Raw genomic sequence first — 23,887 nt, forward strand, 5'->3', positions numbered from 1 at the left:
TCAGGCTTACAAAACAGCTATCTGGTGGCTGGGAAGCTGCTGGTTTAAACTGCCTATATGGAGTGGTGCTCCATTGGGACAATGTGGGTAGTTACAATTGTGGTCCACTCACCACAGATCACACTACTCTTGCTGCCCTCCACTACTAAGCTTGTTGCAGGGTTAATGGCAGGGGGCCCATCAGAAGGCACTTTGCCTGCGGACCCCTCAGATCTGGAAGTGGCTCTGCTCTTGTGGCTATCAGAGGCCTCTCTCCTTAAAATGTGAGGATATGCAGGCAGGATTCCAGTTCCCAAGAACGGTTCTTTTGATCTTCTTCTGCTGAACTAGGTGGGCCATTGGCCTAAGATAGCTGACTCTTCTTATGTTCATATCCATGCTCAGGTCTGTCTTAAGCTCCAGGAAAAGGTCATAGGGTTGCTGTCATTTAGCCGGTCAGTGCAAGAAGTGGCTTTATACCAAGTCAGATCCATCTATCTCATTACTGACTGGCTGGCAGCAGCTCTCCAGGGTTTCAGGTGGGACCATTCCCCATCCCTATCAATAAATTCAAGGTGTCCTACCAGGTAGCTTCTGCATGCATGTGTTGTATCTCACTGAGCAAAAGCCCCCTCCCTCAGGGTTCATCACCTCTAGCAGCTAGCAAGCAGGCTGAAATCAGCAGGTGGGCCTTCCTCCTAGCATGGAGGAGATGCAATGGACAGAATATCACCTATTGTTGATTTCAAAGAATCATAGATTGTAGAGCTTGAAGTGACCCTAAGGGTCATCTAGTCCAAATCATGCAATGAAGGAATCTCAACTAGAGAATCCATGACTGATGGATTCCAACCTCTGCTTAAAAACCTCCAAGGTTTCCTTAGTTGGAATCTCCTTTCTTGTGACCTTAAGCCATTGATCCATGCCCCGCCCTCCAGATCAGGAGAAAACAAGCTTGCTCCACCTTCTGTGTGACAGCCCTTGAGATATTTAAAGATGGCTATCATATCTTCTCTCAGTCTCCTGTTTTCCAGGCTAAACATACCCAACTCCCTCAACTGTTCCTTATAAGGCTTGGGTTCCAGATCCTTGATCATCTTGGTTGTCCTCCTCTGCACACGTTCTAGCTTGTCAAGATCCTTCTTAAATTTTGGCAGTCAGAACTGGACACAGTACTCCAGTTGTGGTCTGATCAAGGCAGAACAGAGTGGTACGATTACCTCCCTTGATCTGGACACTACACTTCTGTTGATGCAGCCCAGAATAGCATTAGCTTCTTTTGCTGCTGCATCACATGGTTGTCTCATGTCAACCATGTGATGCAGCAGCAAAAAAAACCCTAATGACGCATGTCAACCATGTGATTTCTGCCTGTCACACAGCTACTAAAGCAGGGAAGGGCAACCTTTTGCTGTTGCAGGTTGCATTCCCTTGGGGTAATCTTTCAAAGCCTTCAGGCTCAGAGTCAAAGGGGTGCAGGGAATCAGAACCAAACATAGATGGGACTACACACACTCTGGGCTTATCCACACTTACCTTTTCCTCTGCTCTTTCCAGGCACAGTCTGCGATTTAAACCTGAGCACCATTTAAGCTCCTGAGCTTTCCCTGTGAAAACCCACTCTTTAAAGCTCAATCAGAGCAAGCGTCAATCCACAGAAAACCCGAATTGACGTTTGCTCTCATTCAGCTTTAAGGGGTGGGTTTTCATGGGGAAAGCTTGCCAGGTAGGCAAGAGATCCTTGAACACAGAGTGTAGTATAGAGCAGACCTCTTCCTGGAAAGAGCAGGGAACATGGAGAGGAGGAAAGGTTGCCCCTTATCTCTCCCGTGGCTGTGATCCAGTTTAGGGGGGCTTCACAGTTGCTGTAACTTTGAGAACCACAGAAATTGGACAGATCTCTTAACAACATGTGCAGTTTGATCCTCGGTGTCTTAAAAGATGGGGGTGGGTAGTCAAAAGCCCAAAATTGTTTCCTCCTCTGGGAATTATACTGCCTAAAGATATAGCAGAGGAGGAAAGCTAGCCTCACACTCAGGATAAACCGGTTCTTTCTTGCTTCTGAATAAAAAGTCTGTTACGACATACAACCACACCATACCTTTAAAACACACTTATACCAGCCATTGAGAATCCTGGGAACTGTAGTTTCTTAAAGGTGCTGGGAACTGTAGGTCTGTGGGGTCAGAACCCTTAATAAACTACAGTTCCCAGGATTCTTTGGGGGGGAGCCATGATGACTGTTAAAGGGATAGAAGAGTGCTTCAAATATATGATGTGGATGTTCAGGGGGGGCACAAGATTCTTAAGTTATCATTATTATTATTTATTGAATTTATATACCGCCCTATAACCAAGGGCCTTTTCTTCCTTTCAACAACATATATATCAGATACCCCAAACCTACCATTCGCTACCTCTGTTCATGGGGTTTTGCTATTCTCACCAATGCAAAATCTCAGCTGCTATAGACATTCTGGCCTGGTTTATTTCATGACATGAAGTTGACTTACTAGCATGGTGCCAAGTGTATATATTTATGACTTTATTTATTGTTTGTACTGTGTATCATGTGACATATTTTTGTAACACGCACGTAACTCCGTGGTGAAATCCTCTTCCCCACCCATCATGTGAGTAAAGGAGCCCCGTCTGGTATGTGGGCTCCCGCATTTCCTTGTCTATCTCTTTCCTTCCCTTCACAATAAACTCTTTGAACCTTGACACCTGGATTGAGAAATACTTCTCTCTGACCTGAGGTGACTCTTAAATTGAGAGGAATTTGAGCAATGTTGCTCTGCAAGTCTTTATTATACAATAGTATCAAATGCGGGGGGGGGGGGAGGGGGTTAGGAGAGAAATAGTCTTGTGACACCCTCTTAGGAAATGTTATAAATATATAATTCTGCTCTTGAATGCACAAAGCAGCCATTCACCTCTATCACCATATTCTTGACACCCCATATGCAAGTATTTGTGTGAAAGAGTGTATACTTGCTAATGTGTACAGTAGGGGTCAGCAACCTTTTTCAGCCGTGAGCCCGTCCACTGTCCCTCAGACCATGTGGTGGGCCAGACTATTTGGGGGGGGGGGGAATGAACGAATTCCTATGCCCCACAAATAACCCACAGATGCATTTTAAATCAAAGCACACATACTACTCTTGTAAAAACATGCTGATTCCCGGACCGTCTGCGGGCCAGATTGAGAAGGCGCTTGGGCCACATCTGGCCCACGGGCCTTAGGTTGCCTACCCCTGGTGTACAGCTCAACTATTTCCATCAGGCTATGTCAGTGGGAGAAATGGGAAGTAGGACTTAGGGCTTGTTCATACTTCCACTCATCCCACACCGAGAAAGCACAAGTATGAGCAGTTTTCCCTTTGACCCACACTTTCTAGGTATGGATCCGAGCAGTTTTCTCCTTATCCTGCTCCTTTCCCAGGGGAAACCCCCTCTCTCTAGTGCTAAATTGGAGCAAACATCTATCTGGAGAAAACTCAAATGGCTGTTTGCTCCAATAGGGCACCCTCTCCCTCTACTGCCATCCAGTGGTAGCCTTTCCATCAGGCTGCCTCAGTGGGAGAAATGAGAAACAGGCCTCATTCCAGCAGTTTTGCTGGAAGACCAACTCCATCACGCACCTCCTTCCCCTGAACTATTCCTATGCCATCTGGTCATTAGATGAGCTGTTATTTAGGAATTGGCACCTGGGTTTGCTTTTCCCCCTCTTCCCTCCCTGTCCCTTTTCCCTTGTATGTCTTTTAAAAAGGGGGGGGGTGTAAGCCTGTAGACAGGAACTGTCTTGTTCTAATGGGTGGTATATAAACCACTCAAGAGAGCCTTTTTGGCTGAAGAGCTTAGTACAAAAGCTCTAAAGAAATAAAGGTACACAGACAGTACACTAACTGAGTGATACATGCAAATAACCTACAAGTGCACAGTTCCATGAACTGACAAACGCAGGAAAGGAAAGGGTTAAGTTAGCCCTTCAGGCCACATGGCCCCTTGTCCAGCAGCCTCCACTTCTTCCTTCTTCTCAAACAGGAAAACTTGCACAACAACTTTAGATTTACGAGCACACATACTGGGAGACATCTCACATCTCTCAGGCAATGCCTAGTTTGGGTGGCGGGCAAGGAGGTGCTTCCAAGAGACAATTCTCAGTACCTGAGCCAAACTACAGTTTTCAGGGAAGCCCCCCTCAAATGATATCAAACCAATATTTGTAGTGTAACAATACTCTCTGTGGAATGGAAATAAAAATACATTTGGCCTGTGATCAAATCCACTGCAAAAACTCCCTCTTTCACTTGTAGATTTCAGAGTTGGGGGCTGGGATGTGGAAGTTGTTGTTGCTGCTACTGCTGCAGAAGCAGCAGGGCGGGTTACAACAATTAAAACACAATATTTAAAAATAGATTAAAACAACTTACAATCACAGAATTAAGGTGTGTCCTAAAAACGTACAAAGGCAGTGTCAAAAGGCAGGTGTGTTTTCAGTTACAACCAGAACTCCAACAAATTGGGAAGAATGGTTGGAAATAATAAAGTGCCATGAGTCAGCTGTCAACCACTAGACATCTGTACTACCCATTGAGCAACAAACATCTTTTGCCATGTGTTTCAGTGGGAAAGCAGCAATGCCTCTGCAATTGTGGGGAAATCACCTTTTACAATATTGTGCATTTGGGGGTCATGTGAACAGTTACGTTTAAAATGCTAAGTATCCATTGGTGGCCGGTGGTTGCTTAGAGCTTATCCACACTTCCTCTTTCCCCCCACCCCCAGGGAAAACTGCTCTTTAGTGCTTAGTCAGAGCAAACCGGGAATTCAGGTTTTCTCCAGATTGACATTTGCTCCAATTTAGCACTAAAGAGCGGGTTTTCCTTGATTGGCTTGAAGTCCTTGATCATTCATTGGATAGGAAAAGTAGTCAGGTGATGGGAGAGAATTATGTGCCACTCAAATCTGGTTGAATTGCAGTGGGGCTGGAACATAAATAGGCTAGTTTTAACACTTCACAAAGGATCATTGTCTGAGACTGAGTTTGCCCTCCAGAAGCTGAAACATTGGCTTATGCCAAAGATTAGCAGAGAGGCTTCTGAAGCTGACCAAAGAGAGAAGCGCCTGCATGCCTGGTTCATAGGAAACCAGCAGAAGTCCTATCTGCCCTGCAGTGGTGAGAAGAGAGACTAACTGGCCTATAAATTTAATAGGAACTATGCATTACCCGGGACGCGGGTGGCGCTGTGGGTAAAAGCCTCAGCGCCTAGGACTTGCCGATCAAAAGGTCGGCGGTTCGAATCCCCGTGGTGGGGTGCGCTCCCGTCGCTCGGTCCCAGCGCCTGCCAACCTAGCAGTTCGAAAGCACCCCCGGGTGCAAGTAGATAAATAGAGACCGCTTACTAGCGGGAAGGTAAACGGTGTTCCGTGTGCTGTGCTGGCTCGCCAGATGCAGCTTGTTACGCTGGCCACGTGACCCGGAAGTGTCTGCGGACAGCACTGGCTCCCGGCCTCTAGAGTGAGATGAACGCACAACCCTAGAGTCTGTCGAGACTGGCCCGTACGGGCAGGGGTACCTTATGCATTACAAATTACTCATAAGTAAGTTTCTGTATTTGAAAGCAGCTGCCATTTGTAACAGTAGTACCCTTATAAAAGAAAACACAAGTCTCAGAGAAACAGTAACCAATTTAGGCATAGTATTTGCCTTATTTTACTTTTATAGTTAATAATAAATAAAGAACATCTTGTTATTTGTATTTACTACTGATAAAGTTGTTTTCCTGGTTTTTGTATCACATCTAAAGTACCACAGCCACTGGATGATAGTGAAAGGTTTGGTAAACAGCATGTTACAGATATAAGGTGGCAGTGGGTAACAGGTTTTGAAAGATACATACCATGGCGGGAGCAAAATAGGAATCCCTCCACACACTTGGTGAATCAGCAGTGGTTCCTTATTTTGTGGTTTCCCACAAATAAGAAGAGGTAATGCACCACAGCAACGCCCAGCTAAAAGCCGAACAATATGGTGCTGGTGGCAAGAAGTTTCAATGCACCATGGGGACTAGCCTCTTTGGTCTGAATGTGGCTCTCTGGCATAGACTTTGTAATTTCCTTCTTGTTTAAATTGGTTCTTGTAAATATGTCATGTAAGGAAGTAGGGGTGTGTGTGTTTCTCCCTAGACTTTTAGGCACAAGTTGCTAAACGCTGAAATGACACCCTTCCTCACCCATCCCCAACTCTTCACACACCACAAAGCAGTGAATTCTGGGAGGGAGGGAGGGAGGAAGTGGGTAGCAAGATGGTGTGCTGCTAAGTTTTGGATTCTGACACCTGCTTTGTCCTGGGAAATGTAGGGGAGGATAGGGGAGGAGGGAGAAAGGCCAAACTACAGTGGTACCTCTAGTTATGAACTTAATTCGTTCCGGAGGTCCGTTCTTAACCTGAAACTGTTCTTAACTAGAGGTGTGCTTTCGCTAATGGGGCCTCTTGCTGCTGCTGCGCTGCCGGCACACGATTTCCGTTCTCATCCTGGGGCAAAGTTCTCAACTTGAGGTAACTCTTCCAGGTTAGCTGAGTTTGTAACCTGAAGCATTTGTAACTCTAGGTACCACTGTAATCAAATGAGGAGGTTGTCATCTCTGTCCCTCACCACACCACACCACACACCCTGGTACAAAACTACCTTCCAGTCACTCCCCTGATTAGGACCACTTTCTGGGGGTTCACATGATTCCCTCCACATGTCAAAAGAAGGTGTGGCGGGGACTCAAAGGCTGTGCTGATAAGCCCTGCATACTCCACACAGCACCACCACACACACACAGCATCCATGTGCTCAAACTACAACAGGAGGAATGTTGTTTGTGTAGTGATGCATGTGCATTGTGCTCTTCTATGTGAGGAGAGGCCCTGGCCCAATCAAGGTCCCTTTTCACAGAGAGGATCATTTTGGCCACATTCACACCACACATTTGAAGCAGTATGATACCCTTTAAAACAGTCATGGCTCCCCCCCCCCAAGGAATCCTGGAACCTGTAGTTTGTTAACAGTGCTGAAATTTGCTAGGAGACCCCTATTCCACTCACAGAGATAGACTATTTAAAGTGGTATCCTATTGCTTCAAATGTATGGAGTGTCCTTTGTATCACTATAAGAATAAAACGTTTGATTAAGACGCAGACATCAGGGAGCATGGAGGTGGCAGTGAGGGGTGTTCTGCTCATACAGCCCCACAATTTCCTCCTTTTAATGCATGGGCTCCCCCAACAGCCATAGCTGTTAGGAAATTTCAATAGGAGAATCCAAATTCTACTCCATGAAGTAAGAAATGTTGTGGTCTGCATAGACTGTGCAAATGTGCATACGTATAGTCAACAGTTCACAAAATTAGCACCTTTTAGGGCAGGATGCAAGAACCCCTGTTCCAATGTAAGGGATATTTTAAGCAGCAGAGAGGGGGAGAGCTTAGAGGGCAGTGTTCCAAGTGAAGAAGTCCTGCTCCCTCACCAGAAAATATCGCTCCCCACACCTCCAATGTTCTATAAGTCCATAAAGTCTAACGTTGTCCTTCTTGTTGTTCTCTTCATCAAAACATAGAACTTTCCAGAACATTCCAGAATCCATCCACTCAGAACTGCATTCCTGATACATCCCTGAGGTATGTAATCTTTTTTGTGAAAATAACCTGGGTTTTTCTTTGTTTGTTTCCCATAACACTTCGTTTGAGTGAGGGAAACATTGGAACACACTCATATCCCTCTATGTCAGAAGAATGACAGTGAGGCAGGAGGCAGTGAGCAGTAGCAGGAACTCTTTGAGGACAAGGGTGGAGGCCAACGCAGATGAAGCGTCTCTGTAATAAGTGACATTCACAAGGCCAAACTGAGCTCCTGCGTAGTGCCTCTTTATCCAGTCCTCGTAGAAGCCAACACGGGTGTAGACGCCTGGGCGGTTGGCCATGGCACACATTTCACCCCAGCTCACAATGCCCACTACAAACCAAGCACCATCCTCTTGACAGACCAAGGGACCTCCGGAGTCACCCTAAGTTAAAGAAAGCAGCTAGTGAGAGTTTGTAACATGCCCCTTGCTCCAGACTTTATCTGTTTTATGTTGAGCCTGGTGCTACCAGCCAACCACTGCCAGAACGTTCCATTTGCAGGCACAACCATCTCCCTGGGTAAGATCTCCGTCACCTATGTCTTGTGCCTACTAAAGGTATAACTAGAATAAAAAAGTCCCTTTTCCAGGCTGCCTCTGAGCATGGACAGTACACCCTCTCCTCCACACTAGGAAGCAACAACCAGGCTAAACCTACCTTGGGAGTTAGGCTAAAGGACTTCCAGACAGGTGTAATGAAAGCTGAGCTAAATAGTCCTACTGGAACTTTTCCCAGCAAATTTTAGGAAGGAGCACAAAGTTTCCCTGAATACCCCCCTACACACAAACACAATTTTTGCACAATTTTGTTTTGTAGTTGTGACAGCAACAGCGACAAAACTCCTTGGAGTCTCGACAGTTAGTAACAGCAATTTCCCCCCTAGTGGCTGACATCTGGTTCTCCATATTTCTTCAGAATGTATGGAGGGAAATCCTATTTATTTGAATCAGGTTTTAATGAGCATTGTGTAATGTGTACATTTGTATTGTAGTGTACATTGTAATCAGTTCTTTTTTTTTTCTGGGTGTGCTGAGGGTACACAGTACCAGCACCTTTTTTTCTAGAAGAAAAGCACTGATTGCAATGTATTTTAGGTGGGAAGTTTTCTGTCTTGGTATGGCCAAAGTCAGTTTAACTGCCAACAGGAGCCTTAACTGACAACTGTGAGGTAAGGCTAGTGTTATAATTCTCCGTATGCAAAAGAAGTATAGAATGCCTGCACATTTTGATTGGTGGGTGTAGGTTTAGAATTTTCAGCTGGACACTCTGATTGGCTGGGACTGGACTAGAGGGCCCAGAGGAAGTATATATAAAGCCATGTGCTGGTCAGCAGAGGGACAGTTGGAGTTGTTGGTGCTTGGTGTTCAGCCAGAAGAAGAAGACAGCAGAGGATGAGGATCATGGAATAAGAAAGCAGACCTAAGATGGAGGTAGAGCAGTTTGGTGACCAAATACTTGTTGGGCTGACTGAATTGCTTGGCTTAGGCTGTAGAGGCAAGGGGAGAATTGTCGGACAGGGGAAAATGAGAAGCAACCTGGAATGTTGGTTTCTGATGAGCAGGAGGAATCCCAGAGGTGAAATTTCCAAGTAGTACAGCAAGACAAACCTACACTTTGATAAATCAGTAAGGGGTTGGGAGGAGAGGCTTCCAACAGAGTCCTCAACTACAGTCGTACCTTGAAAGTCGAACGGAATCCGTTCCGGAAGTCCGTTTGACTTCCAAAACATTTGAAAACCAAAGCACAGCTTCTGATTGGCTGCAGGAAGCCCCTGCAGCCAATCGGAAGCCGCAGAAACCACACCGGACGTTCAGGTTCCAAAAATAGTTCGCAAACTGGAACAGTCACTTCCGGGTTTGCGGCATTTGGGAGCCAAAACGTTCAGGAACTAAGCTGTTCGACTTCCAAGGTATGACTGTTGGTGAGACTTAACTGGGGTGCAGGGGGGGAGGCAACTGCATCCTTAAAGCTGTCTCAGTTTAACATTAATAGCTGGATACAATGTGTTGATGTTTAAAGTGACAGTAACAAGCTAACAAAGTATATACTGACTTAAAGATACAGTACTATTTTAAACCAGATAAGGTTGTTCACTTTCTAATCTTGATATAAATAAATGTAAACGCTTTTGTTAAATATAATATCTTATTTGATTGGCTTTGTGCCACAGCTGTGGCCCACAGTTACAGGGTTATTAGTAAGTGGAGAGTGCAGAGGGAATAAGTGAGACGGAATGGATTTAGGAGACATCCAACCACATCTGGAAGGGCACAGGTTCCTCATCCTTGCCCTATGCCCTCACTGCTGCTCTGCCATTCGCATATCCACTGGTACTCCTTTCTTACCAAACATGCATCTTTCTCTCCTTTGGCATAGCCAGCGCAGATCATGTCATCCTGGATCTGTCGGATATTGGGGGGGATACCGGAGCCAATGTGGTACATGGCATCACAGGATCTTGTGTCTATCAAGGGCACCTGGAGCTGTTGCAGGGTCTTGGGAGCCCGGAGGGTAGCTTGAGGCAAAATTAAGATGGCAAGGATGGAAGAAGAGGAGGAATGAGAAATCAAGCAATTCAGAATAAATGAAATACTGCAAGAGGAAAGGGATGCAAATCCACCTCAGAAACAACAGTGGGTGTTTCAAAAATATACTGGCAAATAAAGGTCACACAATGTAGTTGATTGGAGGTCTTACACAACAAATCCACTTACCCAAAAGATCTGACTTGTTGTGATGTGGAAAGTGATAGGAAAATGCACTGGGAAAATGTGGGACACTTGCTTCTAACCTCACTACAGATGAGAGTTGGAGGATAACATCTAAAGAGCCACAAGTTGCCCATCTCTGATCTAACCACATAGCAACAGAATTTCAAATGTCTTGGCACCAATTTCACCTTTTCTTTTCACCTCAGTCATGGCTAAGTACTCTGGTCTAAGCTGCTCTCTCTATCCCAGTCTTTGCCAACCTGGTGCCATCCAAATGTTTTGGATCTAGCTGCAACAGCAGGGGCTGATGGGGGTTGTAGTCCAAGACATCAAGAGGGACATATTGGCACCCAGCTAAAGGTATCCCTCATGAAGTAATTCACATTTCAGTTCCCCTTAATTTGCACCTTCTAAATATCCAGACCCTATCAAGCCCCTTCCTTATCTGCCCTTTTAACCATGTGAACTCCAAATTATTTGTTATTATTAACAATAACAATTTCTTTTGTATTTTTTTAATATCCCACCCTCAGAGACACGAATCTGGATTATTCCAAGCAGCTATATCTCACAACATCATACTTCCAGTCAAGTGGTAATATTGGTTACAGTGGTTATCTGTCCCCTTAAATCCCCAAGCCTTCTGAACCATATGTTCTCTGTGCTCCTATTTATTTATTATTTATTCTAGACATTTCTATACTGCCCTTCAGAAGGTCCCAGCGTGGTTTACGTACAAAGGGGTGGGGGAGAAAGCCTATTAAAATACAGGTTAAAAGCAAACATGAACCTCACTGAGCACCTTAATCCACACCCATTCTAAAACTGCCACGCAGCTGAACCATTTTATGCCAGTTTGGAAAACATGCCTTACAGCGAGTCAGACTAAAGTTCAGCTCCAAGCTAACCATCAGCAGGTCTTCAGAGTTTCAGGTAAGGATTTTTGCCAGGGATTAAAACTGGAACTTTCTGCAATCAAAGCAGCTGCTCTGCCCCTGAGCTACAGCACCTCACCTCCATATTGTGGAGCTCCCCATCCCGTCACCCAACAAAGGGTGCCATTTGGGATCTGGACCTTGGCATCTGGGAGACAGGCTGGGAGGATGCTTTTGGTGAAGCGTACGGGATGTTCCAACTGAACCAGAGCTATATCTCCACTGGTCCCATCTCCAGCATAGTGCTTGTTCACGATCACTTGGGAGAGTTTCAACCACTTAGCATTGGGTTCTGGGTTCAAGAGCTGGTAGTTCCCCAAGTTTGCTTGGAAGTGAGATAGTTTTGACGTCCTGTTAGGAAAAACAGAGTCAGGACATGGGGTGGGGTAGTTTCTGAATTAAAAAGAGGGTGTATTGTATCATGTTCTCCACATATGGGGAAACTGTGGCCTCCAGATGTTTCTGAACTAAAATCCCCATCATCCCTAGATATTGACCATGCTTGATGGGGCTTATGGGAGTTGTAGCTCAGCAACATCTGGAAGCCAAAGGTTCCTCTGCCAGCTTTACTCAAATTATCAGTTATAACTGCTTTGAGTATTATTTCAGTGCTTTAAATGGATAGTGTGAATGTAGGGGACGCGGGCATAGCTGTCAACTTTTCCCTTTTCTTGCGAGGAATCCTATTCGGAATAAGGGAATTTCCCATTAAAAAAGGGGAAAGTTGACAGCTATGGACGCGGGTGGCGCTGTGGTCTAAACCACTGAGCCTCTTGGGCTTGCCAAGCAGAAGGTCAGAGGTTTGAATCCCCACGACGGGGTGAGCTCCCATTGCTCTGTCCCAGCTCCTGCCAACCCAGTAGTTCGAAAGCACGCCAGTGCAAGTAGATAAATAGGTACCGCTGTGGCGGGAAGGCAAATGGCATTTCCATGCGCTCTGGCTTCCATCACGGTGTTCCGTTGCGCCAGAAGCTGTTTAGTCATGCTGGCCACATGACCCGGAAAGCTGTCTGTGGACAAATGCCGGCTCCCTCGGCCTGAAAGCGAGATGAGCGCCACAACCCCATAGTCGCCTTTGACTGGACTTAACCGTCCAGAAGTCCTTTACCTTTTTTTTACCTAGTGTGAATGTGACCACAGTTGGTCACTTGCATGTACAAGTGAATACCTGGGCATAGGATTCAAATGTACATTGGGAGCCTCCATGTGGGGAGAGACTCCCCATTTCAAAAGCAGCAGCCAAACACAAGAGCAGCACCGTGGTGGAGCCAGAGGCACTCCCCACAGCCCTGTTCTGTTTTGCAGCAGTAACACAAACAGAGAGTTAGTCACCATGTTTGTTTACCTGAGGCGGCTACTTTGGTTTACGTTGTGCATGAACAATATCATACACACGTCACTTTGCAATGTAGGGTGGGATAGAAATTTAATTAATGATGATGGCAGGCACTGCTGGACCAGTGGCAACAAGAAATATAAGAGAAAGCTGTGGGAGGGGAATGGGGTAGAAGCTCAGCTGACCTGACATATCAGGTAGGCTGTCTCTTGAAGCTCCTGGGTTTTCTCAAGGAAGAGAACAGAGAACAACAGGACTGAAGACTTGTGAATAGGGATATCAGATAATTCCAACAGAAATTACATAATTTATGTCATTAATTATGTCATTAATTACATAATTTATGTCATTAATTATGTAAATTAAATAATTTTGCCACAATGGGCAGAGGGACAGATAGCATAGTTTTCAGTAAAGACAAACTGCAGTGTAACAAACAGTACTGTATGTTACAAATAAAGGGCAGAATGGAAAACATTGTCTTTTTACATCTGTACTTGTGAGCAGGCCTTTCTCACCACAAAGTTCTGCCTTGCACAGCTCCTTTTCAGGTGCTCTTTTAAAGCTGCTGAAGGCAAACTTTGTGGGGACAGGACCTAACATGGCAGTGGATCATTGCCAAACAGCCAGAGCATAATTCCAGAGGCCTAATATCTTTAAATATCTGTTACTACATTGAGAACAAATAGGGGGAATTCTGCCTCTCCTTATTCCTCCATGAGGGCTAGTGACTTGCTTTTAAGAAAACGAACACTAAACACGCAGGGACGGACCTGTACTATCTCCAAAGGGTGTGTAAGGCAGGCTCTCACAAGTCCTGCTTCTGTGTTCTTTGAAAATGCTAGGTCAGATCTTTAGCCTACTCATTTTTCCCATTACACACTCCAAGGCCATTCTCCCTGTTACTCACTTGGGGAAGCAGTGGGCTGCTGTCAGCACCCAGTCAGCACTGATGAGGGTCCCTCCACAGGCATGCTGTCCATTATATTGGAGGCTGACTTGCCATGGCCAATCCCCACGAGAAGCATCATTTCCCCCCACAATACGGTTTTGGGGCATCACCCGACCACACACTGGCAAAACAGAGAGAAAAAGAAGTTGGCAGGAAATTGACAAACATCTCGGTTTTGACCTCTTCACCAAGAAGTCCAGGCAAAGGGGGTAACTCCCAGTATGAAGGACAGAAGCCAAGGGCCAGGCTATAGTCCTCAGAGACCACCCCCTAGTTTCACTGTGCTGCTACAATGACCCTGTGATTTTCAGTGAGAGAACCTATTTTTGCTGATCTCTTACCTGTCTGAGTGCCATTTTCCACAGCTCCTAAAAATAAAAGAGGAAGAGAGGAAACAGGAGGTTTGAGTCTTCAGTACATAGTAAGCAATATTTAAAAGCAAAACTAGTGATGAACAAAACAGTGAGCAACAAAGTACCTTATCTCATTATTTTAGGTTGGAGGCTTCAACATTTGATTTAAAAAATGTAGATGCTGATTTCAAGCACTGAAAAATCAAGCGAGATTTGTTTTCTTGCTAATCTTTTTAATTAATTCTAGTATAACTGCGCAAGAATAAAATGAAGAGAAAATACGAGTAGCAAAGTTGTATTAGGAAGAGTAAGAAATAAACAGATAGAAAATAAGATTAATGTAAATGAGTTATAAGGAGATATATTGTATGCTAATTTGTCATTCCAGAATTCTATAAGTGTAGACTGTATTTCAATGTAGTTGTTTTGATAATTATTATAAGGTGTAACAGTTGGGGTGGCAGTACATTTGCAAGTTTGGCAATACATAGTTTTGATATGGTCAGTAGAGTTTGTATTAACTGATGATCAATATCCTCAAAGAATTGTTTTAGAATTTGGGGATAAAGCATATTCTGACATTTCCAGTGTTGTGTTAAATATCATAGACCAGAATCTTTTTACAGTACTTTGCTACAATTCCAGAAAATGCATATGAAATCTGCTTTCATTCATTTACATCTCCAGCAGTACATGTTTGTTCTATTGTGAGAAGTTTGCTCCGTTCAGAGGACAAATCTAAATGTGATTTCTATGTGGCAGAAATGGTTCCCTTTGTAGCAACTACCACATTGAGGGGGTGTTAGAGCCCTTCATATAAGCACACAGAAAATCTAGTGTTCAATTATGAATCTTCAAGCATGCAGAAAATCAATTTTATTTAATTAGTACAACTTAATTGAGCACTACAGAAAATAAGATAAATGAAGTTAATAACATGAGAAACTTCGTAAAGTGCTAGCATTAAAATTCTAAAATATAGATTACTGACGCAGAGCTGAGAAACCCAAATTAAATCATAATTTCCTGAATATTGGGCAGCAAGCAAAAGGTCATATGGGCCTCCCAAAATGAAAAGTGGTGAGAAATGTTCAAAAGAAGCAATTTTTTTTACACAATTTTTCTTTTGAATGTGATAATTTTTCCTAATCTTTCTCGGTTATCAAAGAAAAACAAGACTGTGTTCCACAAAATCCCCAACTTTAGGAAAGAATTCGATAAATCATATACCCACTGCAACAATTTTGATGGACCATAGCTTATGGTATGTACACAGCTTTGCCTTAACCCCTGCCAGTACAACAACAGCGATGTTAACAATTCTGCAGGGGAGGGGGGAGAACATTTTGTTTACACACATTGCTTAGCATATCTAGTGCACGGTTCGGTACATTTTGCACATGGTCCAGATGAAAGAGATACTCACCACTTTGAGTTTCACGTTTCAGGACACCTGAGTGAAAAATGATTAAATGACATCATCAGAGGCAAAGCTTGGGAACCAGATTCTTTAGGTATAAACAAGAACCAGGAAGAGGAAACCAAATAAAATCATAACATTGAAAAAAGAAAAAGGTAAACAGAAGGTGTCCTTGAAGGAACAATGGTGAGTCAGGGGCAAGACAACCCAGGTGACAACTGGGGCACCAGGTTCATGGGGGCATTTGTGGTCGTCCCTACCATAAGGCAGCGCTGCCTCAGGTGGCTAGTCATCTGAAACGTATTGGAATGGAGTGGAACCCTGCAGTACTTGAAGAAACGCCATGGTGCATCTGCAGCAGCACAACCAGACACCTTCACCTGCCCCAGCTACAACAAAACATGTCTCTCCCGCATTGGTCTCTACAGCCACAGCAGGGACTGTAACCTCCCAACAGTTTGACTTCACCCCCAAAGTGGCACCATTTGTCTCCTGAGACAAATGGATGCCAACAACTCGTGATCTCTGTTACCATATTTACTCCCATATTATATTGTTACAATATTGACACACACACACACCGTTCTAATATTGTTGCCCCCCCCTTCCAAAAACAACAGAGAAGTGATTGAGCTCTTTGACTGAGGGTGAAATCTTTCTCTTTGGTGAGGTATGTCTTGAGACTCTTAGGACTGCCTGTGGCAGTGTGGCAGGGGGAAAGCTGCAAAATGATAACCACTGATTGTTTTCTTTCCCCCACCCTGCCATTTTTTGGAGCCCAGGGGGAGCCTGGTAGTCATTTGAGCATTCCAAGCCACACCTTTTTATGGGCACAGCTTCTTAAAACACATAATTCCAACAGAACTCGCTTCAGATATGAATGCTTGTTGTGTACTTAACATCTGCCCCACATAGGCTCTTGTGAGATTCTGGTTCAGAGCAACTGCGGTTTCCTTATCTTAGGCCTTGTCCCCACAAACAGTGAGAACATTCTTTCCAAATGGAAAAAAAGGTTTGCCAGGCTCCTATTGAAATTGTTATTTAATTGCAGTTTCCTTATTCCAGGGCTTTCTCTCCATTTTCCACCTCGTGCTGCTGTGGAGCCGAAGGCTGGCTAGCAAACAATGTGTTTCAAATGTGCTTTAAAGATATTGTGTGTACACAGCCTTGGTGTTTCATGGTTAAGGTTAGGCTACCACCATTGCCCTTGACATGCTAGAAAAGACATTCATTTATTCCCACAAAGCAAGTGGGCATTGAACCATATGAACTCTCACCTACAGTCTGGAGTGGTAGAGTTCAGACACAGATCCATCCCCTCAACTGTTTGTAAGAATTGATTGAGCTTTACACACTAACCAGGCAGTCAGGGAGTCACATTGACTACAAAGTGCAGTTTCGACAGGACACCTGTTGGCAAGAAGATTTTGCAAGGTGGAGGAGACAGGGCGACGGGGGGACTGGCATTTATTAATTTTTATTCTTTCTCTAAATACCTAAATGCATGGAAGCAAAAAAAAAACTTTTACAGCAGGATCTCACTGCAAACTCAGTGGGTTAAAGAGGATTAGCTGAGTAAATGACCCAAACAGAGTAAACACCTCAGGCAGGTTTTTTTTTTCTTCTGCAAAAGGTTGGTGTGCTTAGTGCATGTGACAAACAGTATGGAAGAATTGCAAACATACCACCCATGTACTGCAGTCACAGATCCCACACTTTTGATCAAAAGACCAAACTAGATGTGAAGTAGGAGTGTGATGACCAGGTACTCCAGAAAGTGGTTTGTACTTCACAGAGGCTACATGGGACTTCTGATATGATGGAAGTAGTGGCACTAGGAGAGGGGCACTTAGAATACACATTGTTACTCAGTTGCCCCTGGAAAAAGGCTGCTGTATTTGTCTATCCTTCTAGGGATCCATTTGGAATTGGTGGGAGCCATTGAGATCATGACGATGACACAGTAGGAAAGGGTTAAACATCCCCTCCCTCTGTGCTGGTTCCCCAATCAAACAGCATGCAACTGCTTTGTCATTAAAAAAAAGTGAGTCTGGTTAGTTCCTGACTCATTAAACTGTCCAAGGAAACCAAGAATACCAGAGGAAAGTGTTTATGTATGCGACCACAGATGCCCAGACTTTGCTAGCTCATAGATTGAAAGAAGATACAGTCCAGCCAAGGAAGAGTGGCAGATAAAACTAATGAACTATGCTGAAATGGCAAAACTTACAGGAAGAATCAGGAACCAGGAAGAATCAAATTATAATAAGTAATTGGTAAAGTATATAACGTATCTGAAAAATTATTGTAAACACACATTAGTTGGATTGACAGAAATCTTGTAGTAAAAAATGGAATTATGGATTGATTAAGGGTTTATAATAACTGGAATTATTGAGAAGATGCAGAAGGAAAATAATAACATAATGATCCACAAAAGGGGGGAGGGTAGTCAAAGGGGATACATTGCTTGTATTCTGTTTCCTTTTATTTCTTTTTTGTTACTGTTTGTAAAACTGAAAATGCAATTAAATATATATATGGGATTTTCTCTCCCCCCTTTTTATATATATATATGTAAACAAAAGGCTTTCCTCCTCTTCAAGCAGGAATTTGACTGCTCTTTGGAGCCTGTCCATGTTCCTGGAACAGAATGTCACTAAGACTGATACAATGTCATGACATACAAATTGTGCCCAGGGGCATTATGGGGGTGGGGGTGGGGAGGGTCTGCCCATATGGCTCACTAGGAAAGAACAATCTTCAAATAGTGGTGGGACACTGGAAAAATGGAAGACAACATCTCCACATATTGGGTGCCACCAGCAGGAAGACCTTTTCATGCACATGGCGCCTTCCAAGTGCACACACACTTCCAAAAAATTTCCAGGTGAACTTTCTTCTGCGCAGGCGTACCTGCATGCACAATGCACGCATGTTGAAAATTGCTTCTGAATTAACGAATTAACTAACAAGCAGAGGAAGAAGCCAGAACTGGAAGCAAACAAAACAATAAAGCTTTTCTCTTCTTTGAGCTTCCCATTTGCAGCCTGGCAGCCAGCCCAGACGCCTGACAAGCCAGCCAGAAAATGCTCAATTGGCAGCCATACTCACCTGCTCTTATGCAAACTACACTCTACTCTGCTTCCAGAAAGTTCTGGTTGCCCACCCCCAAACCAGGAGTGCTGGCTCCTTGACAGCATTCCCCTGCAAAGCTAGGGAATGAACCCAGGAATCCTGATCCTCTTCCCTAATTCCATATTTTCCCACATACACAAGCACACATCTCTATGCATTCCAGAAATGTTAACTTCACACAGACAAGGATCCAGATAACTGAGGGACGTGACCCACAGTCACTCACACACAACTGAGAAGGCTGTGCAGGAGTGTGCCCTGTAATTGTGCTGAAATGCTACCTTTTTTAGCCCTGTGTAATCTCTACCACATAATAACTGCATGAAGTCTGAAGAAGGAAACACATTCAATTACGTCAAACATCCATACAGCCTCCCACTCCCATTCCACCACTGGAGATGGTATTGGGGAGCCCCCAATTTCCCAACTCATCTGCCCAAATCACTAGGCCCTACTCCCTCCCAAGAAGGTCAGCAGTCATCCCACCCAATTATCTTCCTGTATACATAAAAATGCAAGGCTGTAATCGTGCAGTCCCCATTGCACGTACCTCATCAAAACCTGGATAGCTTGACGTCAGAGTGTGGGAGGGGAGCAAAGCAGAAGGCAGGGTGCACAACAGCAGTGGCCATGACATGGGAGCAAGAAGGGAACAACACTGAGGGTATGGAAGCAATGGTTTAAAACAGCAGCAGAAGTTAGAGTAGAGCAGGAGTGGAAGGACATGGGGAAATGGCAGTTTTAAACAACACCAAAGGTTTGAATAAAGCAGGGATGGAGGAAACAGAGTGGGGAATTGGTAGTTTCAAACAATGGCGGAGGTTTGAATAGAGTGAGCAGGGGGTGACACTGAGGCAGGGAGAGTGGCAGTTTAAAATAGAAGAAAGAGTTGGCAACAGCTCTGTGGTGTTAGCTTCTGTGTTGTCCTGGCCCGCACTGAAGAATTCAAGCTTAGGCTTCTGTTTCTCCCAAAATCTTTAATAAGGCAGGGCAATAGTTAAAAGGCACAGCAGGCAAATTACATGGCTGAGCAAGGGCAGAGATGCTGATCCAAGAAGGAGCACACCTTCTGTCTCTTCCAATTGAAGAGTGGGGTGGACACAACCCTCAGTGTGGCAAACAATAGCTCAAGTTTAGGAGATGCCTGACTAGAGGTACTCAGTGACACAGGGGCAGAACACCTGTCTGTCAACCTGCTTGGACCCTCCCCAAGATCCAGCTCCTGGCTTTCTTCATCCCTAGTCCCCTCCTCTGGCTCAGATATTTCTTGGGACCCCAATTTCACCACTACCTGCTTGGAGCCTCCCCTGTGTCATCTAGCTCCAAACCCTTGATCTCCTCCCACTCCTCAGGAACTGACCATCCCCTCCACATCTCTTTACACAGTACACATCTCTGCTACTTATCTTTGTTAAAACTGGGATTTAGAGTTGTTGCTTTTTTAATAAAAAACCCTCTGTGTTACTCCATCCTTGCTTTAGTCAAACCTCTGCCATTGTTTAAAACCACAATTTTCATCTCAGATGGTCTCCACCACCACCCCCTCACACTTCTGCCATTGTTTGAGCACAGTGAGAAGGAAAAGACGAGAAACAAAAAGCCATTCCTCAGCTGCTTCAGGTGACAGAATAAAGGATGAATAGCCCTCAAAAGTTTCACACAATGTATTTTACTCCTGATACCATGTGTTGTCTTCAACATGCCGTTCCAGATTCAGTGTAGTAATTTCGAAGACATATTTTATTAACTAGAGAAAAAATTATTGGCATCTCTCTGTCTCAGGAAACAATGGAGGAATGAGCCTTTGGGGATGAAGTCAAAGTGGACACCCATAGATAGATAGACAGATAGATAGACATGATGTTATGAGTCAGAAGGGAGAGACCCCCTAAACCCAAGAAATTAATGAATGTCAGAACCTTGTTAATATTAAGATTCCAGGCCAGTGGAAAAATACAGGTTAAGCTTCCTTTCCAAGCCAACACCCCACCAGGGAAAGAGGTGTTAACATGACAAAAGGGGTTGATGGCCCATCTAAGAGGAATCATTGGGCCTAAGCAGACAGAGGTTGGCAATGTGACAGGGTGTGCATGTGATGTGACAGGAAAAGAGTGCATTTAGCAAGGTGTGCTGGGAACGAAAAGGGGGGAACAAAGACAGAGATCCATCTTTGGAAGGATGGCTGAAGGGAGGCTGGGGGAGACGCGGGGAACACTCTTGAGATGACCATCCTGTAAGATCTGAACTCCCTCCAAGCAAACACAGGTGTAAATATATGGATAATATTTCCTAAAGCTACGACAGTCTCTGCCACGTCTTTATTCTCAAAGGAACACAGATCCTGGGTGAGCGTCTGGAACTCTCCTAGAATCTTGGCACAGTTGAATAGAAATTGGGGGTGGCACCCAACTTTTGTAGCAATATACAGATATATATACACAACATTGATCAACAGAGTTTAGCCTTCTCTAGCAGAATAAGCCAACGTACTTGCTGTTAAGAATCTACAGTACAGTGGTACCTCAGGTTACAGACGCTTCAGGTTACAGACTTCGCTAACCCAGAAATAGCACCTTGGGTTAAGAATTTTGCTTCAGGATGAGAACAGAAATCGTGCTCCAGTGGCACGGCAGCAGCAGGAGGCCCCATTAGGTAAAGTGGTACCTCAGGTTAAGAACAGTTTCAGGTTAAGAATGGACCTCCAGAACGAATTAAGTTCTTAACCCGAGGTACCACTGTAACATACTGTATATCTGCATAAAGTGTTGGCATGAAAGCGGCTGCAGAATGGGGAAGATGAGGAGGCATGGAAATAGGGTTGATCTGTGTACAAGGGAGAGCTGAGAAAAGTAGGGAGAGCAGAAGAGAAAATGGAAAGTGCATAGGGGGGTGCAAAAAAGGAGAGAGAAGAAGGCATGGAAATGGGGTTGAAACAGAATGTCGGGGCATGAAAGGGTCTAAAGAATAGGAGCTGGTGGTGGCTTCATAGTTGGACAAAAAATGAAAAGGGTGTTCAGTATTTGCAATGCAAGAGAGGTAGAAGATGCAGGAGATTACCCTGCAAGTGGATTATGGGCAAGTGGGGTTGCGCAAAGGAAGGGGAAGATATGGACATGGGGTGAAGGTAAAAACGGGGTGCAAAGTGGGGCTGTAGAATAGAAGGGAGAAGTGACTTGGGAAATGAAGTTGGGAAAGTGAAGAGCAAACTTAGTAGCTGCATGGGGTGTGAAGGGGAAGCTCTACGGGGTGAATCTAGAGGAATGAGAAGGGGCTGGTGAGCGGAGTCAGCAAGGGCACAGTATCTAGCATGGAACATCATTTGCACAGGGACATGATTCCACAGAATGGAAAACACAGTCCTATGTAATCACTTGTCTTCAAAGCAGATGTGGGGGAGGAAGATAATCTACATTCTAACCAACGAAGTCCTAGTGTCACCTCCTTTCTTATATTCTAAAGCAAAACTCTGGAGTAGTAACTTCCCTGTTATCACCTCTGTCTCTTCCCAAACAGCCCAGATACCCCAATGGAAACTACCACCCACTTTAGTTTTATCCAGAGAAAGAGAATCTTAGATACATGCGCGCGCGCGCACACACACACACACACACACACACACAATGACTTACCCTGTATCAGGGGTGGCATAGAGAGGCAGAAAAAGGAGAGGAAGATTCTCATAGTGCAGAAGGGCCCTGCCTCACCTCCAGGGGAGCAGGGCAACCTCAAACCTACAGCCCTCCAGGTTTGCTTCTGCTTCTGCGAGAACTTAGGTGTGCAACGAAACAGGCAGGCACTTCCTGGCAGCCTCCTGGGAGAATGTGACCCAACCTGTCTGCCCACCCACTACGCTTTCTGTCCCCTCCAGGTAACCACGCCTTACTGGCCTTTTGCCCCCTCCCAGCTTGGTCAGGTTTTGCTGTGATATTCATATGAGTTTGGTCAACTTAGATTCCTAGATATAAGGCCCTCTTCCAATAGATAAGGTGTTTCTCCAAGCAGAGTGGCAGGAGCGAAGGCAAGAGAGGGAGGGAGGGAGAAATCCATCTTGTGCTGTGTTGGCCTGAATAAACAAAACAGGATGCCTTTTTCCGGATACGAACTTGGTGCCAGTTCTTTGTGGAATAAATGAAAAACTGCAGCAACTTACATTGAGTGGAAATTCCATTTTCTCAACGGTAGAACTGCTAAATGGTGTTGTTGTGAACCAAGGAAGGCGTGCTCAAGAGGGAGCATGCAGGCCCTGATTCACATGGGCAAATTCACCAGAATTTAGGGCCAAATGACCCTCCAGATGACCCTTTAATTGTGCATCATGAGTATTTATATTCATGCCTGCATAAGTGATCATGCTTTCAATAGTATTTGCTCCTGCAAAACTTTTTGGGGGGGGAGGACATTCTACTGCTTCATTTCCAATCAAGGTATATCCTGTCATTACCTGCTGAAATCCTGCAACATTTTGTGCCATACATGTTCTCTAGTGCGGGGGGGGGAGTATTCCATTTTTGTTGTGCTATAGCCCCACCAGGCAGCAATAATGTGGTAGCTTCGGGGAAGCATCCTAGAACTAATAAAGCAGAATAAATCTGCCATGAATGCACTTGTGTCAAGAACATGTTCTATTGCAGGTGTATTGCCCCTTTATCTGACTCTCAGGACTCTCTCCAAGCCACAGCCTTGCTCAGACCTGCTCTGCACCATCCTCATGCTTTCTTTTGCCTGGCTGATAGCTCAGTTGGTAGAGCATGAGACTCTTAATCTCACAGTTTTGTGGGTTCAAGCCCCACAAAAGATTGGGCAAAAAGATTCCTGCATTGCAGGGGGTCGGACTCGATGACCCTCTGTGTCAAGGGGAACACACACTACTTTCAGCCCCCTTGGAAAGATAAGGTGAAAGCTCAATCCCAAACTCACTGAAATTTTAAGTAATTTGAAAGCAACCTGTGATGAGGCAAATAAACAGAGGCCTTTATTGCAACAAAGAAATATTTCCAAAAATTGGGTGACAGATTTCAGCACAGTGTTAACACATATACACACAAACTTTCCATTGTCCCATTCCCCACTCCACCCCCCAAAAAGACTTAGCTCTTTGGATTTCAAACCTCACAAGGAGAGGATGGCAAGTGTGGCAGGAAGATTTAAGGACAATCAATATTATGTTTTGAGAATGATTCCGGTTCTGTTGAAAGATGCCCAGAGTGGTTGGGGCAACCCAGTTGCATGAGTGGGGTACAAATGATGTAGTAGTAGTAGTAGTAGTAGTAGTAGTAGTAGTAGTAGTATGCATTGTTTTATATTTTCTGGATGTCCCATGATTATATTATAAAGTAGTGTTCTATGTTATAAATCAAGCACTGCTATGAGTTGTTGTTGTTGTTGTTTT

The 23,887-nt window shown here is 44.5% G+C and overlaps 1 protein-coding gene across 1 annotated transcript; it reads right to left on the bottom strand.

Moving 5' to 3' along the window:
* Positions 1–7,660: 7,660 nt before the first annotated feature.
* On the bottom strand, positions 7,661–22,329 carry LOC128400228 (serine protease 27-like). Its single transcript, XM_053362342.1, has 7 exons — positions 22,128–22,329; positions 15,367–15,393; positions 13,929–13,955; positions 13,546–13,708; positions 11,379–11,650; positions 9,999–10,168; positions 7,661–8,036 (listed from the first exon to the last, which is right to left on the bottom strand). The coding sequence occupies exons 1-7, from the start codon at positions 22,177–22,179 to the stop codon at positions 7,752–7,754; spliced, it is 996 nt and encodes a 331-aa protein (XP_053218317.1). The 5' UTR covers positions 22,180–22,329; the 3' UTR covers positions 7,661–7,751.
* Between the last annotated feature and the right edge of the window lie 1,558 nt (positions 22,330–23,887).

This window comes from Podarcis raffonei, chromosome 13 (genome assembly GCF_027172205.1).
Source record: "Podarcis raffonei isolate rPodRaf1 chromosome 13, rPodRaf1.pri, whole genome shotgun sequence".
Lineage (NCBI taxonomy): Eukaryota > Metazoa > Chordata > Lepidosauria > Squamata > Lacertidae > Podarcis > Podarcis raffonei.